The sequence below is a fragment of the Somniosus microcephalus genome, chromosome 3, assembly GCF_052327205.1.
Source record: "Somniosus microcephalus isolate GS21.2 chromosome 3, FLI_Smic_1.0, whole genome shotgun sequence".
Classification (NCBI taxonomy): Eukaryota; Metazoa; Chordata; class Chondrichthyes; order Squaliformes; family Somniosidae; genus Somniosus; species Somniosus microcephalus.
In genome coordinates, this window is record NC_140989.1 from 69,943,425 (window position 1) to 69,957,497 (window position 14,073).

At 47.7% G+C, this 14,073-nt stretch overlaps 1 protein-coding gene across 1 annotated transcript in view; it reads right to left on the reverse strand.

The window, feature by feature from the left end:
* The window catches only part of tgfb2 (transforming growth factor, beta 2), an 89,368-nt gene that overhangs the window by 22,698 nt on the left and 52,597 nt on the right, over positions 1-14,073 (reverse strand). The window contains exons 3-4 of the mRNA XM_085981033.1: positions 576-708; positions 332-442 (exon numbers count right to left, since the gene is read on the reverse strand). Of these exons, the coding sequence (XP_085837159.1) occupies positions 332-442; positions 576-708 (244 nt within the window). The remainder of the gene's footprint in view (positions 1-331; positions 443-575; positions 709-14,073) is intronic.

The window sequence follows — 14,073 nt, forward strand, 5'->3', positions numbered from 1 at the left end:
TTGAGTGATCAATTGTGCCACACTCTTCCAGTGCACATCACAAATATTTTGCTACCAAGTCCATTCAAAATTACATTTATAATAAAATTACAGCAGGTCTGCTGCTATTGCCATTTGAACTGATATCAATACTATAAGAGCAGACAGCACTGTCTATCAACCAACAAAGCTCACAATGGCCAAGATAAATGACAAAGAGCTGAGACAGACCAAAGAAAATTTTACATTGAGCTACAACACAGGGCCTAAGCAGACAACCGGAGATGAAACAGATGCCATAGCCCTTGACAGACTGCATGAAATATTGTAAGGACTCTGTTATATTCTTTACCTGCAAATCTGGCTTCCAGCTCTTCGCTCTTATTTGGTATAATATAATTATTTGAAGGCACAAATGTGCAACATGGGCAATGTAGACTTATTTTAAATCCAAGGTTTCTGTCTGCAAAACAAAATATTCAACATTTTAATGCACATCATCGTGCACATTTTACAAAACCAAAATCGATATTCTCAAAAATAGTCTTTTGGACAACATTGCCATTTAAATAAAAGTGAAAATCACAAAACTTTACCTCGATGGAGCAGCCATTCATTTACTGTCTCAGTAACATCAAAGGACAACCATTCCCCTTCAGTTCTTGTTCGTACTACTTTACTGTCAATATACCGCTGAGTTGGAGATGAAGGTTCTTTAGATTTTAGAATCTGAGAATAAGAATGTAATGATGGTAAGTCCTTCTATCTACATCAATGTCAATCTGTCGTCAACTAACTTCATCTTGCCTTTGAATATCAAATCCCAAGAACATGGATAGGAAAGCAGGGCAGGGAGGGAGTGAGATTCTGAGCCAATAATTGAAATCTTATACAAAGGATAGTTTTAACACAATGGGTAGTGGAAATCTGGAATTATCTCTGCCAAAAGGCTGTGGATGAAATTTTAACGACTAAGATCATAGATTTTTATTAGGTAATGGTATTCAGGGATATGGAGAAAAGGTGGGTAAATGGAATTGAGGTACAGATCAGCCATGATCTAATTGAATGCTCCTCTCCCTATGACCCCCACCCACTACTACATTTTGCCGTTGCAATCTGACTGAGCAAAAATCGAGCTTAGTGGGTTCTGACTTTGATGGAGTGGTGATTGGATTTATTAATTTTCCCATTAAGGTGAACCACTTTTCTCAGGGCAGCACAAGCTCTGGTATGCTTGGCTCAGTTTGGGTTGAATTGAATCATGCCACATATCCTCAACATCAAGGGGGAAAAATTGGGTTGATTTGCGCCTCTCGTTAGAGCCCCCGGGGTGCTAACGGGGCGCAAATCCCCTCGCACTAGAGCGCGGTGCCACTAATGCTTTTCGCGAAATTCACCGGGAGGTTAGCGGCGGTGGTAGCCGGTAGCGCTCCGTGGTGCTGCGCTGCCAGCGATGACGTCATCGCCATGCGCAGCACCCCGGCCGCAAACTTGGGTTGCACCCCCTGACCTATCGCTGGACGATATGTCCGACAGGGTCAGGGGGTCTTTTTGCAGCCGCAGTGGCGCTACTTAAAGGGCAGGTGTCGGGTGGCCATTATTTTTTGGCCGACTGACAGCACCTGCCCCCTTCCGCTTTTTTCCTCAGGGTGCCGGCCGCGATCGCTCAGCCCGGCGCTTCTCCGTGTTTTCACAGCACCCTGCTCCCCGGTGGTCTAGCAGCGCCACAGTGCACGTAGCGCTAAGTCCCTCTCCTGATTAAAGGCCTGCAATGATGCGGCGCTATGTGCTGGTGCACATGACGCTGTTGCACGTAGCACCGCAATATTCAGTTGTAGCACCCCAAGAAGGAGGGGGAGCGCTTCTAGTAGCACCCCACCTCTTGCTTGGGGCGCTACAACTGAATTTCAGGTGGAGGGGCCCCAAAAGGGCGACACCGAATTTCCCCCCCCCCCCCAAGTTCCTTACTGGTGATAGGACTCCTGTCCTCTGCCACAGATCAAAAGCAGAGTGGATCTATGGCGTTACCTATTTCCTAACTTTATTCAAGTTGTCCAGTAAATGCTCAAAGCATACCAGTGAAGATCACACATAAAGATCCTTCTGTGCATTGAAGATCTTTCTACTTTGCATCTCCAATTTGGGTTGCAATCCATTCCTGACTTTATGATAGGTCACGTGACTGTGGCTGTGGTTTACAGGTAACATTTACATCTCTACAGTCTTGAATATATTCATAGGAGACCTTTCAAGATGGTGCAACAACATTAGGCTGACTTGATGAGACAATCTTTGAAAGCCACACACCAAATGTATTTTACTGTGAATAGTGGCCTAGAAACTCAATAAGGCCTGAAAACGGGCGGTGCCAGCGTGGGGCAAGACTTGCTCGCGCCTGTAAAAAGATCGCAGGCAGCTGCCTGCTGATTAGCATTACTGTGGTGTTCAGCCGAGCACTGAACGCGCTGAGTGGCTGAACGCCCAGCAAGGACTCTGGAGGAAGGCCTAGAGGTCAGGGCCAGCATTGGGGGGAGGTCGGGGTCAGGATTGTGGGGAAGATCAGAGAGGGCCTGGTGGTTGGGACCAGCATTTGGGGAGGTCAGGCCAGCAGCGGGGGGAAGGTTGGGGCCCCAGGATCAGGAGGAGGTCGGGGCCAGGATCAGGGGGGGAGGGTGGTGTCAGGATCGGGGGGAGGTCAGGCCAGGATCAGGGAGGAGGGTGGTGTCAGGATCGGGGGGAGGTCGGGGCCAGGGTCAGGGGGGAGGGTGGTGTCAGGATCGGGGGGAGGTCGGGGCCAGGATCAGGGAGGAGGGTAGTGTCAGGATCGGGGGGAGGTCAGGGCCGAGGTCGGGGCCCCAGGATCAGGAGAAGGTCGGGGCCAGGATCAGGGGGGAGGGTGGTGTCAGGATCGGGGGGAGGTCGGGGCCAGGGTCAGGGGGGAGGGTGGTGTCAGGATCGGGGGGAGGTCAGGGCCGAGGTCGGGGCCCCAGGATCAGGAGAAGGTCGGGGCCAGGGTCAGGGGGGGAGGGTGGTGTCAGGATCGGGGGGAGGTCAGGGCCGAGGTCGGGGCCCCAGGATCAGGAGGAGGTCGGGGCCAGGATCAGGGGGAGAGGGTGGTGTCAGGATCGGGGGGGAGGTCAGGGCCGAGGTCGGGGCCCCAGGATCAGGAGGAGGTCGGGGCCAGGATCAGGGGGGGAGGGTGGTGTCAGGATCGGGGGGAGGTCGGGGCCAGGGTCAGGGGGGAGGGTGGTGTCAGGATCGGGGGGAGGTCGGGGCCAGGGTCAGGGGGGAGGGTGGTGTCAGGATCGGGGGAGGTCAGGGCCGAGGTCGGGGCCCCAGGATCAGGAGAAGGTCGGGGCCAGGATCAGGGGGGGAGGGTGGTGTCAGGATCGGGGGGAGGTTGGGGCCAGGATCAGGGGGGAGGTTGGTGTCAGGATCGGGGGGAGGTCGGGGCCAGGGTCAGGGGGGAGGGTGGTGTCAGGATCGGGGGGAGGTCGGGGCCAGGATCAGGGGGGAGGGTGGTGTCAGGATCGGGGGGAGGTCGGGGCCAGGGTCAGGGGGGAGGGTGGTGTCAGGATCGGGGGGAGGTCAGGCCAGGATCAGGGGGGAGGGTGGTGTCAGGATCGGGGGGAGGTCAGGGCCGAGGTCGGGGCCAGGATCAGGGGGAGGGCAGGGCCAGCATTGGGGGGGGGGGAGGTGGGGGGGAGATCAAAGAGGGCCTGGAGGTCAGACATGGGAGTGAGGTCGTTTGTTTTCCCGGAGGCTGTCAGCACTGGCGCTGGCTGCCTCAGACACAAGCCAAATTTGTAAGAGGTAGCAAAAGCAGGCATTGGGCCCCTTATTTGAATATGTTAATAGCCTAATGCCTACTTCAGATGAAGGTAAACGGCTCTTTTTTTGCCCTCACCAAGATGGCGGGCGGAAGCGAGGCGGACGCCATTTTTTTCACAAAACCAGCCTTAACAGCCGGCGCTAAGGTGCTGAATTTCAGGCCCAGGATGTTTTGTATAACTTCTCTATTAGAAAGAGGTATAAGCAATGTGCATTACGTCACAGACGGTGGTATATCAGACAGTGTTATACGTACTGAGGGATGGATGATATATCAGAGATGAATAGGACCCATCTCTTCCAATTTTACTAGCTGTAGTCCAACTGTATTTTTTTATTAACAATCTCAGCAGAAGGTTTCCACTGTTTACCATTTGCTGCAAAATTGTAAACATGTGTATAAAGAATACAGTTATAAATCAACATAAACAGTAAAATAGTCCCCTGTCATACTTTGTATATTGTTGAAAGTTGAAGTACTCTTTACACAGGAGGGAAAGCTACTGTTGCCGACAACTGCAAGACAGATAGCTCACTTGTTTTCAGTTTCTTTTTTCAGACCTCTTTACTGCAGCCTTTCCTTTCCTGGAGAGTGTACAAGCAATAAGGCAGAACCCAACTACCAAATGTCAAGCATTCAGCAGGCCAGCATGAGCACTAAGTTCCAGCAACGTGATTGGATATTTTGATTTTGGACTGGGCCAGCTATTAGTCTGAGCCTGAGTCTGCTGTTTTACTGAGAAGATAGGATAAGCAGACGCTCCTAGTCTGACAGTCCACTTTATGGGGTAAGTTATTTGGTATTTATCATCTTTACAGGCAATTTTTCAAAAGATGGACATAGGTTCTTTATACTATCATGGTGCAAACACTGATTTTTCCACACAATGGTAACATACACAGATATTGAACGACAATTCCCCTGAGGAGAAATAGCACAACCTCTGGGTTAGGGGGAAGAAAATGTGCCATTTCAAGAATTTTACTCTTTCAGGGAAACAAATGAATTCTGAACAGAGTACTTCTCCCTGACCTGCTAGAAAGTGTAATATTACTTGTTCCCGAATCAAGGGCACAGGGTTACATTGGATGTTAGGGTTCTTGCTTTGGATACAGTACAGCAGGAGAATATTATCAACATTCCATGAAATTTCTATGTAAAGTTGTTACTGGAGGTTTCCCATCTGGCATCGAGTAAGAATTTTCCAGGACATTTATACAGCTTGTGAGAATTTATGGTTAATTATTTCAAAGCTAATTTTCAATTATTTGTGTTGTAGTCCTGAGACATTTTGCATGTATCAAGGCCAGAATAGTTTCTCTTCAAGAGATCACAATACTTCAACAGAATAGCGCTGAAATTCTACAGGGGTTCCAGTCTTCCGCTGTAACTCCAATGGGAGACTGGCAGAACCCAATGGAGAATTGGCTGCACTGGGTCTCTGCTATTTCAGGGAAATCTCCGGCATACCATGTAAGGAGTGGAAATTCCACCTGCTCCTTACAAGGAAAAAGCAGTCGGGAAGGGGTGGGGTTGCAGCTGGAGATGGGGACACCCCACAGCAGGGGTTTCCACTTTGCTAGCTCATTCAGTATTCGGTCTAGTAATGGAGACTGCAATGCCAAGTGAAATAAGGCACACTGGCCTTCAGATGGGCGTATTTATAAATGGGCCCCACTGGGGGTCAGCACTCATGGGTGCAATCCCAGCATCATCGCTGGGATCACATCCTGTGACCAATGGCAGCTCACAGTGCAAGAAGTCCAACAACAACTAATATTTATATAATGCCTTTAACATAGTAAAACGTCCCAAGCACTTCACAAGAGTGTTATAAAAAAAATGTTTGACATCGAGCCTTATAAGGAGATGTTAGGGCAGATGGCCAAAAGCTTGGTCGAAGAGGTAGGTTTTAAGGAGCGTCTTAAAGAAGGAAAGAGAAATGGAGCGGTGGAGAGATTTAGGGAGGGAATTCCAGAGCTTAGGACTTAGGCAGCTGAAGGCACGACCGCCAATGGTGGAGCATTTAAAATCGGGGATGTTCCAAAGGCCAAAATAGGCAGAGCGCAGAGGCCTAGAGGGCTTATAGGGCTGGAGGAGATTACAGAGATAAGGAGAGGCGAGGCCAATGAAAATTCTCCCTCCCCCTTTATTTCAGTAGACATATTTAAAATATCTTTAACCCCTCACTCCCCTCTCAAAAAGGCCAGAATTCTTTTTTGTCAATATTGTTTGTAAACTATTCTAAATTATTATTTCTTTTTGCCCCTTGCAGGTTCCCTACAATATACCCCTTTCCATTGATCTGCCAATGCCACCCTGAAATCTAGATGTCAGGAGGTGCCAGAAAGCATGACAGTTGAAGGGTGATGGACAAGAAATTCACACTAAATATACCATTATGGATGTTTTAAAATAGTCAATCTCCTGTGGTATTGCACACGTGGAGTCAAGACCAAGTTCAGTATTCAGGCTTAGCAAGGTTAAAGGGACAGGAGGTAATTGGACCTAGGCAGGGGAGGGGAGGGACGAAGATGAGGAAGGAGGAAGACAGAGGAAGAGGGGAGTGGAGGACATGGGGAGAAGGGGGAAGGGGAAGAGGAGAGGAGGAGGAGATACATATATAATATCTTAAACACTTGCTGCACCAAAACTGGTTACAATTTAAAGTTCTGTGTCTCCACAAGATATGCCATAAAATCAGTTGGGCACTGTCCACTGGCTTCTGTGTGTGTTCGGTGAGCCACCTATGGCATGGCTAATATTGTGTAACCACTGGCACTAGAAATGCCTTGGGCTTCGCCAAGCTGGTGTAAATGTTTACTTGACCCCAGAAAGGCTGTTTAGGACCTTTAAAGTGGATGGACTTTTTAAAAAATCACCAATGAATGTAAAGAGTTAATACAGGGATTCACAAGATCTCTTAATAGAGAAAAATGTGACTTCAGTGTAAGCCTGGTTTCTATTTCAGTACGCATGGCATTTGGTATATATCGGTAAACACTAAGTGCTGGTGTAGCAAGATTTATGTTGCCAGTACCTCCCCACGCCTGCCTCGCTTATCCCTGTTCTAAATGTTTCACCACCCAGTGCTATCTTCAGTTGACCAGGAAGAAAAAAAAAACCTCTCTATTTGAAGCCTCAAGTCATTTTTATCTCTCTCTTTGTCACGCTCTGGCTCTGTACTTTCCCTTCCTTCCTTCACATGAAGAGATGGAGAAACATACTGAAGCACACTTCAAGTACAAGTCAAATAATGAAATGTCCCACTAACAACTGATTCGGCATTTTTTTGGAAATTGGGAAAAACATCTGGTAGGCAGACAGTGTCTGCTGCAAGGCCAGTCCAACAAACCATGGTTCATTTTCTTATTCAAGAATGGTAAATAGAATATCTGTACATGCAGCTGATGACTAAAGCAACAATTTTAAGGGAAGTGCAGAATTCTTTTCTGGTTCCAGTTTTTCTTCCATTCACTTTTCTATTTTCCATTTCCTCTCCCACAGTCTGTTCCAGTTAAGCAAAATGGGTAAGTCCACACATATGCACATGGTTAAGTATGTTATTTTTTTCTTAAATGCTCCTCTCTATTTTTTAAATAGCTTTGTGCAGGAAGACTATGAAGAGAGGAAAAGGAAAAGAAGAAATAAATATCTTACAATTTAAAAAAATATTTAAGTTCTTGGAAGGAGTAAGGTGATGCTGCTGGCAATGTGATCTTTTTCTTCAAATGCATTATAGTTTCCATTATTGAATTTGTTCTCTGATCTAGAAAATATTTTGAGTGTCTCCTGGGAGGCAGCAGAACAATGGACTGGCACCAATATGTTGGGAATGTAATCTGTAAAAAGAAATCTTTCATCCATCTCAGGGGCACAGGTGTTTGGTAGCAGATTGTACATTTGACATAATGTGACAGCCTCAACTGGTAGTTTGAGAGCAAGAAGTTAAAGGGGATAGCAGCCCCCTCGTGGCAGTAGGATACAGGCTAGCACCTAATATTAAAAGCTTGATTCCACCACAGAGAGTATGAATAATACTCCTCAGGCCCCAGTCAGTTGCCAAAAGAGTTGGTGATTTGGAGAGCAGGTATCAACAACAGGATTACTTTGCGGCAAAGGAGGCCTCCATCACTGGCTCAGAATGGGAAAATACAAACATTTAAGTAAACTAGATCGCCACACATGCCAGAGCATACGCCTTTAATAATGTCTGCGTTAGTAGCCTCCCCCTATGTAGAGAAAACAGTCACCATGCAGAGCTTCCAGCTTTACATGTGGCAACTTTATTAATGTGACTGAGATAGAGCGCATTACCGTTTCACTCCCAGTTTGCAGGATAATATGTCGCAAAGGAAGGCTGAAAAAATAGGAGCAAAAAAAAATGAAACAAGTTAAAGAAAGATTTTTAAAACGTGTGGACATACTGAGATTAAGGTGAAATGTACAGGATTTCATTCATTTCAAGTTTGTGATAAAGAGAATAAAGGAGAAATTTGAATTTGTAACTTTAAACAGACCCAAATGGGAAATAACGTAATGAATCATTATGTACAGAAGTAGAAATTCAGGTATTTGGAGATGAAGAGAGACACCACAAACTATTATCTTAATTCATTACCACAGTGTTTAATATTTTTCCTTTCAGTATTCATTTTTGTATTTAAAGGTCACATGTTTTTACATTTACTAACTGCAAAAATGTTGTTATTGGCCTCTATCTCTATTACTTTTGGCAATAAGTAGAATATGGGAACAGGAAAGCGGTATTACAGTATTAGAAAGGCTTGATGGTTGGTATTAAGACATAGCCTGCGTCGTGCTTTCCATTAATGCCAATAGGTTCTGAAGTAATCTCTGGAATTGTTTGAATAAAAAGACCAGCTCACACACAGACTGTTGCACCATTGTTAAAAGAAAATAATTCAAAGATAAGAAAGCAGATTCCATTTTTTGCAGGGTGTTACACAGCGGATATTTAACTTATCAAGCATTGTGTACAGAAAACATCCCAAAAGATACCTCTAAAAGGTGGTAGAGTCATGAGGGACTGTCCCCCCAATTTTCTCCTCCCCCCCTTAAAGATGCTAACTTAAGTTGGAGCCCAGTTCATGGGCATCAGTGACGCTCCACGACCTCACCCAGCTGTTAATTTTTTTCCATGTTTGAATCTAAATAGTGTCATCAGGCTAGGTGACCACTGGGGAGAAGAGAGAGGCATCAACCCAAGTCCCAACTTCCATGCACATGCACTTTTCAAATTTCACTGAAAGAACTTTCCTATGAAAAAACAACTTCATTTAGGTTTTCAGACAGAAGCGGAATGCAGAGCGTGAAAGGATTCCAGCTGTGATGACAGTTGGTGTTTGTAGGAATAGAAGGAAAGGAGATAGGGAGGAGGAGCCAAACTCTTAATGCTTATAAGTATGGTTGCGAAGTCATCCTGCAGCTATACAACACAGCGCCCCAGACCACACACACATTATAAACAGAACACTATCAGTGCCTGAGTACAAGTCATTCGTTACAAGATAATAGATACCTGTAAGTGAATTATTAGGTACTCCTGCTCCTCCTAAGCTCCAAGTTCACCATCCTACACACTCTTCCTATTTGCTATACCTTACTGTGTTGAAATCAAGACCCATCGCACTTTCTCCTAGCCTAACTCATTCTTTCCCAAAGCATCAAACCTGTCGAACTCCTTACATCTGTCAATCTTCCCTTCCTCTTTTGAGCAACAAGCTTTTCAAATCCAACCTTGGTGTCACTTACCCATTTGATTTATTTTGTATTCTCTCCTGCTCTTTTCAGGCTCGGTGGTGTCACACACCATGGGCCTTGCCCCTCACGTTTTGCAATAGAAACAAAAATCTAATCCAGGAGTTTAGCTGGCATTAGAAACTGTCTGAGTGCATTGCAAAGGACCTCTGAATGATTTAATAGCTGACTTAAGCCTGTTAACTGGTATTGGTTATTTATAATACATGCCAGAGAATAATCATCTGTTCTAAAGGTTGTTCTGCCAGTTTTCTCTTCTTACTGCCTCTCTCCTGAAGCAGGGATTCTATGGCACTAACACACATTCTTCATGTGTGAGTCTGGCAAGGGACTGTTGATGGACTATTCAATCATAGAGTCTATCACAGCCAAGACTGCTCCTATCCTCGTATTCACACACGCATACTCCCAGCAGGGGGTCACTGAGCAGTAACCAGATTGATTTTTCTCCTCATGATCCATGGCGCTGACGCTAATTGTGGCATACCTCTCCTTATCCAGCTGATATCAACTAACTCAACATAACCCAGGATCTTACCCTGGGACCCTCCTGGTCAGTATGATTCAGTGCCATACCAGACAATGCACTGAACTACTGAGCTGTCAGAAAGCTACAGCACTAACATTCATTATTGTAATATATGTACAATATAATTATTTTAAAAATCATTGCTTATTTAAATAAATGTCATTGGCTCTCCTAGTATGGTTTAGCATCCAATTTAAGCAGATTTCCATTTTATGAAGGAAGAAACATACTGTAGATATTATAAAAATAATTCCTTAGATACTTCAGTCAAAGCCATGTTTTCTGTAAAGTTCATGCATATATTCAACAACAGGTAATATAATGCGTTGATAGTAAAAATCATATTTTTAAAGTAAATGAACAGATTGGAGAGAAACCGTTGCCATTCAAGATGGATTGCCTGTGACGATACAGTTCTGTTTAATATTCAATTGTACACTCGACTATCCAACCCCTGCACCAACTTGTATATTGCAGGCAAATAGCATCACCCACTGTTTAGGACATTCCCCGATATGCAATTAAAAACCAGTTAGAAGAATAAAAAGAATGGAAATGAAGATGGTAATTTTATTCAAAGCTTCAGTAGTGTAAAAGATACCAACAAACCCATGGGGCTTCATTTGAGGGCCTGGATTTTATAATCTAGCTTTTACCTCCAAATGGATATTGTGTAGTCAATAGGAAGAAGATAGTTAAGTAAAAGGTTGTAAGATTAGTTTTAAAATTAAAAAAGTGTTGATAGGGAACTGGATGGTGCAGTAGGTTAGACACTAGCCTGTAACTTCTAGGACCAATGTTCAAATTCACCCTGGACTGATGGACTAAATGTCTCATATATGAAATAAGTTTGGACAGTCTAAATCACTTCCTAGTGGACATGGGCCTACAACACAAAATTAGTGTTAATTGTCAATTTTACTGAAAGAGTTTACTAGAAATAGAAAACATCACACTGGTGCAATAGTGAGTGCCCTTTTGTGATTGGGACAGAGTAGAGAACGCTTTACTCTGCACCTTGCTGTGCTTTACTTGACCTGGGAGTGCTTGATGCTGACACTGGGTGCCTGAAACCCGGGAGAGTTCAAAAGCAGCTGGAGCAGAGCGAGAGCGCCAAAACCTGAGAGAGTTCAAAAGCAGCGGGAGCAGAGCGAGAGCGCCAAAACCTGAGAGAGTTCAAAAGCAGCGGGAGCAGAGCGAGAGCGCCAAAACCTGGGAGAGTTTAAAAGCAGCGGGAGCAGAGCGAGAGCGCCAAAACCCGGGAGAGTTCAAAAGCAGCGGGAGCAGAGCGAGAGCGCCAAAACCCGGGAGAGTTCCAAAGCAGTGGGAGCAGAGCGAGAACGCCAAAACCCGGGAGAGTTCAAAAACAGCGGGAGCAGAGCGAGAACGCCAAAACCTGGGAGAGTTCAAAAGCAGCGGGAGCAGAGCGAGAGCGCCAAAACCTGGGAGAGTTCAAAAACAGCGGGAGCAGAGCGAGAGCGCCAAAACCTGGGAGAGTTCAAAAGCAGCGGGAGCAGAGCGAGAGCGCCAAAACCTGGGAGAGTTCAAAAACAGCGGGAGCAGAGCGAGAGCGCCAAAACCCGGGAGAGTTCAAAAGCAGCGGGAGCAGAGCGAGAGCGCCAAAACCTGGGAGAGTTCAAAAACAGCGGGAGCAGAGCGAGAGCGCCAAAACCCGGGAGAGTTCAAAAGCAGCAGGAGCAGAGCGAGAGCGCCAAAACCCGGGAGAGTTCAAAAGCAGCGGGAGCAGAGCGAGAACGCCAAAACCCGGGAGAGTTCAAAAGCAGCGGGAGCAGAGCGAGAGCGCCAAAACCTGGGAGAGTTCAAAAACAGCGGGAGCAGAGCGAGAGCGCCAAAACCCGGGAGAGTTCAAAAGCAGCGGGAGCAGAGCGAGAACGCCAAAACCTGGGAGAGTTCAAAAGCAGCGGGAGCAGAGCGAGAGCGCCAAAACCCGGGAGAGTTCAAAAGCAGCGGGAGCAGAGCGAGAGCGCCAAAACATGGGAGAGTTCAAAAGCAGCAGGAGCAGGGCGAGAGCGCCAAAACCCGGGAGAGTTCCAAAGCAGCGGGAGCAGAACGAGAGCGCCAAAACCCGGGAGAGTTCCAAAGCAGCAGGAGCAGAGCGAGAGCGCCAAAACCCGGGAGAGTTCCAAAGCAGCGGGAGCAGAGCGAGAGCGCCAAAACCCGGGAGAGTTCAAAAGCAGCGGGAGCAGAACGAGAGCGCCAAAACCCGGGAGAGTTCCAAAGCAGCAGGAGCAGAGCGAGAGCGCCAAAACCCGGGAGAGTTCAAAAGCAGCGGGAGCAGAGCGAGAGCGCCAAAACATGGGAGAGTTCAAAAGCAGCAGGAGCAGGGCGAGAGCGCCAAAACCCGGGAGAGTTCAAAAGCAGCGGGAGCAGAGCGAGAGCGCCAAAACCCGGGAGAGTTCCAAAGCAGCGGGAGCAGAGCGAGAGCGCCAAAACCCGGGAGAGTTCCAAAGCAGCGGGAGCAGAACGAGAGCGCCAAAACCCGGGAGAGTTCCAAAGCAGCGGGAGCAGAGCGAGAGCGCCAAAACCCGGGAGAGTTCAAAAGCAGCGGGAGCAGAACGAGAGCGCCAAAACCCAGGAGAGTTCCAAAGCAGCAGGAGCAGAGCGAGAGCGCCAAAACCCGGGAGAGTTCCAAAGCAGCGGGAGCAGAGCGAGAGCGCCAAAACCCGGGAGCGTTCAAAAACCGGGGGAACAGAGCGAGAACACCAAAACCCGGGAGAGTTCAAAAGCAGCAGGAGCAGAGCGAGAGCGCCAAAACCCGGGAGAGTTCAAAAACCGGGGGAATAGAGCGAGAGCGCCAAAACCCGGGAGAGTTCAAAAACCGGGGGAACAGAGCGAGAACGCCAAAACCCGGGAGAGTTCAAAAGCAGCGGGAGCAGAGCGAGAACGCCAAAACCCGGGAGAGTTTGGGAGCAGCGGGAGCAGAGCGAGAGTGCCAAAACGCAGGAGAGGTTGGGAGCAGCGGGAGCAGAGCGAGAGCGCCAAAACCCGGGAGAGGTTGGGAGCAGCGGGAGCAGAGCGAGAGTGCCAAAACCCGGGAGAGGTTGGGAGCAGCGGGAGCAGAGCGAGAGTGCCAAAACCCGGGAGAGGTTGGGAGCAGCGGGAGCAGAGCGAGAGTGCCAAAACCCGGGAGCGTTCGGGAGCAGCGGGAGCAGAGCGAGAGTGCCAAAACCCGGGAGAGGTTGGGAGCAGCGGGAGCAGAGCGAGAGTGCCAAAACCCGGGAGAGGTTGGGAGCAGCGGGAGCAGAGCGAGAGTGCCAAAACCCGGGAGAGGTTGGGAGCAGCGGGAGCAGAGCGAGAGTGCCAAAACCCGGGAGAGGTCGGGAGCAGCGGGAGCAGAGCGAGAGTGCCAAAACCCGGGAGAGGTTGGGAGAAGCGGGAGACGCTGAGATACAAAGGACCGGTGAGTGTAAAGAAGTAAAAAGTAATCGAAGTGTGACGTCACCAGAAAGCAGGTTAGTGATTGGTTGGTGAGTATTTCTCTATTTCTCGCTTTTTTTCCCAAACTTGAGTGTCTAAATTTAAGTGCCTTGGTGTAGATTAAAAGATATAAGTGTTCCAAATTTTAAATCTAATTAATTAATTGAGATGGGAGACCAGGCAATGTGTTGTTGTTGTTGCATGTGGGAGCTGGTGGACACCATTGAGGTCCAAGGCGACCACATCTGCAGCAAATGTTGGCTGCTCGAGGAACTTCGGCTCAGAGTTGATGAGCTGGAGTCTGAGCTTCAGACACTGCGACACGTTAGGGAGAGGGAGCATTACCTGGACACTATGTTCCAGGAGGCAGTCACACCCACTAGAATAATTACTTCCAATTTGGCCCATGGTCAGGGACAGGAGGGTGTGACTACAAGCGAGGCAGGTCTTGGGACCCAGGAGGTAGTGGTGGAGGAGCCTCATCCCTTGGCCTTGTCCAACAGGTATGAGA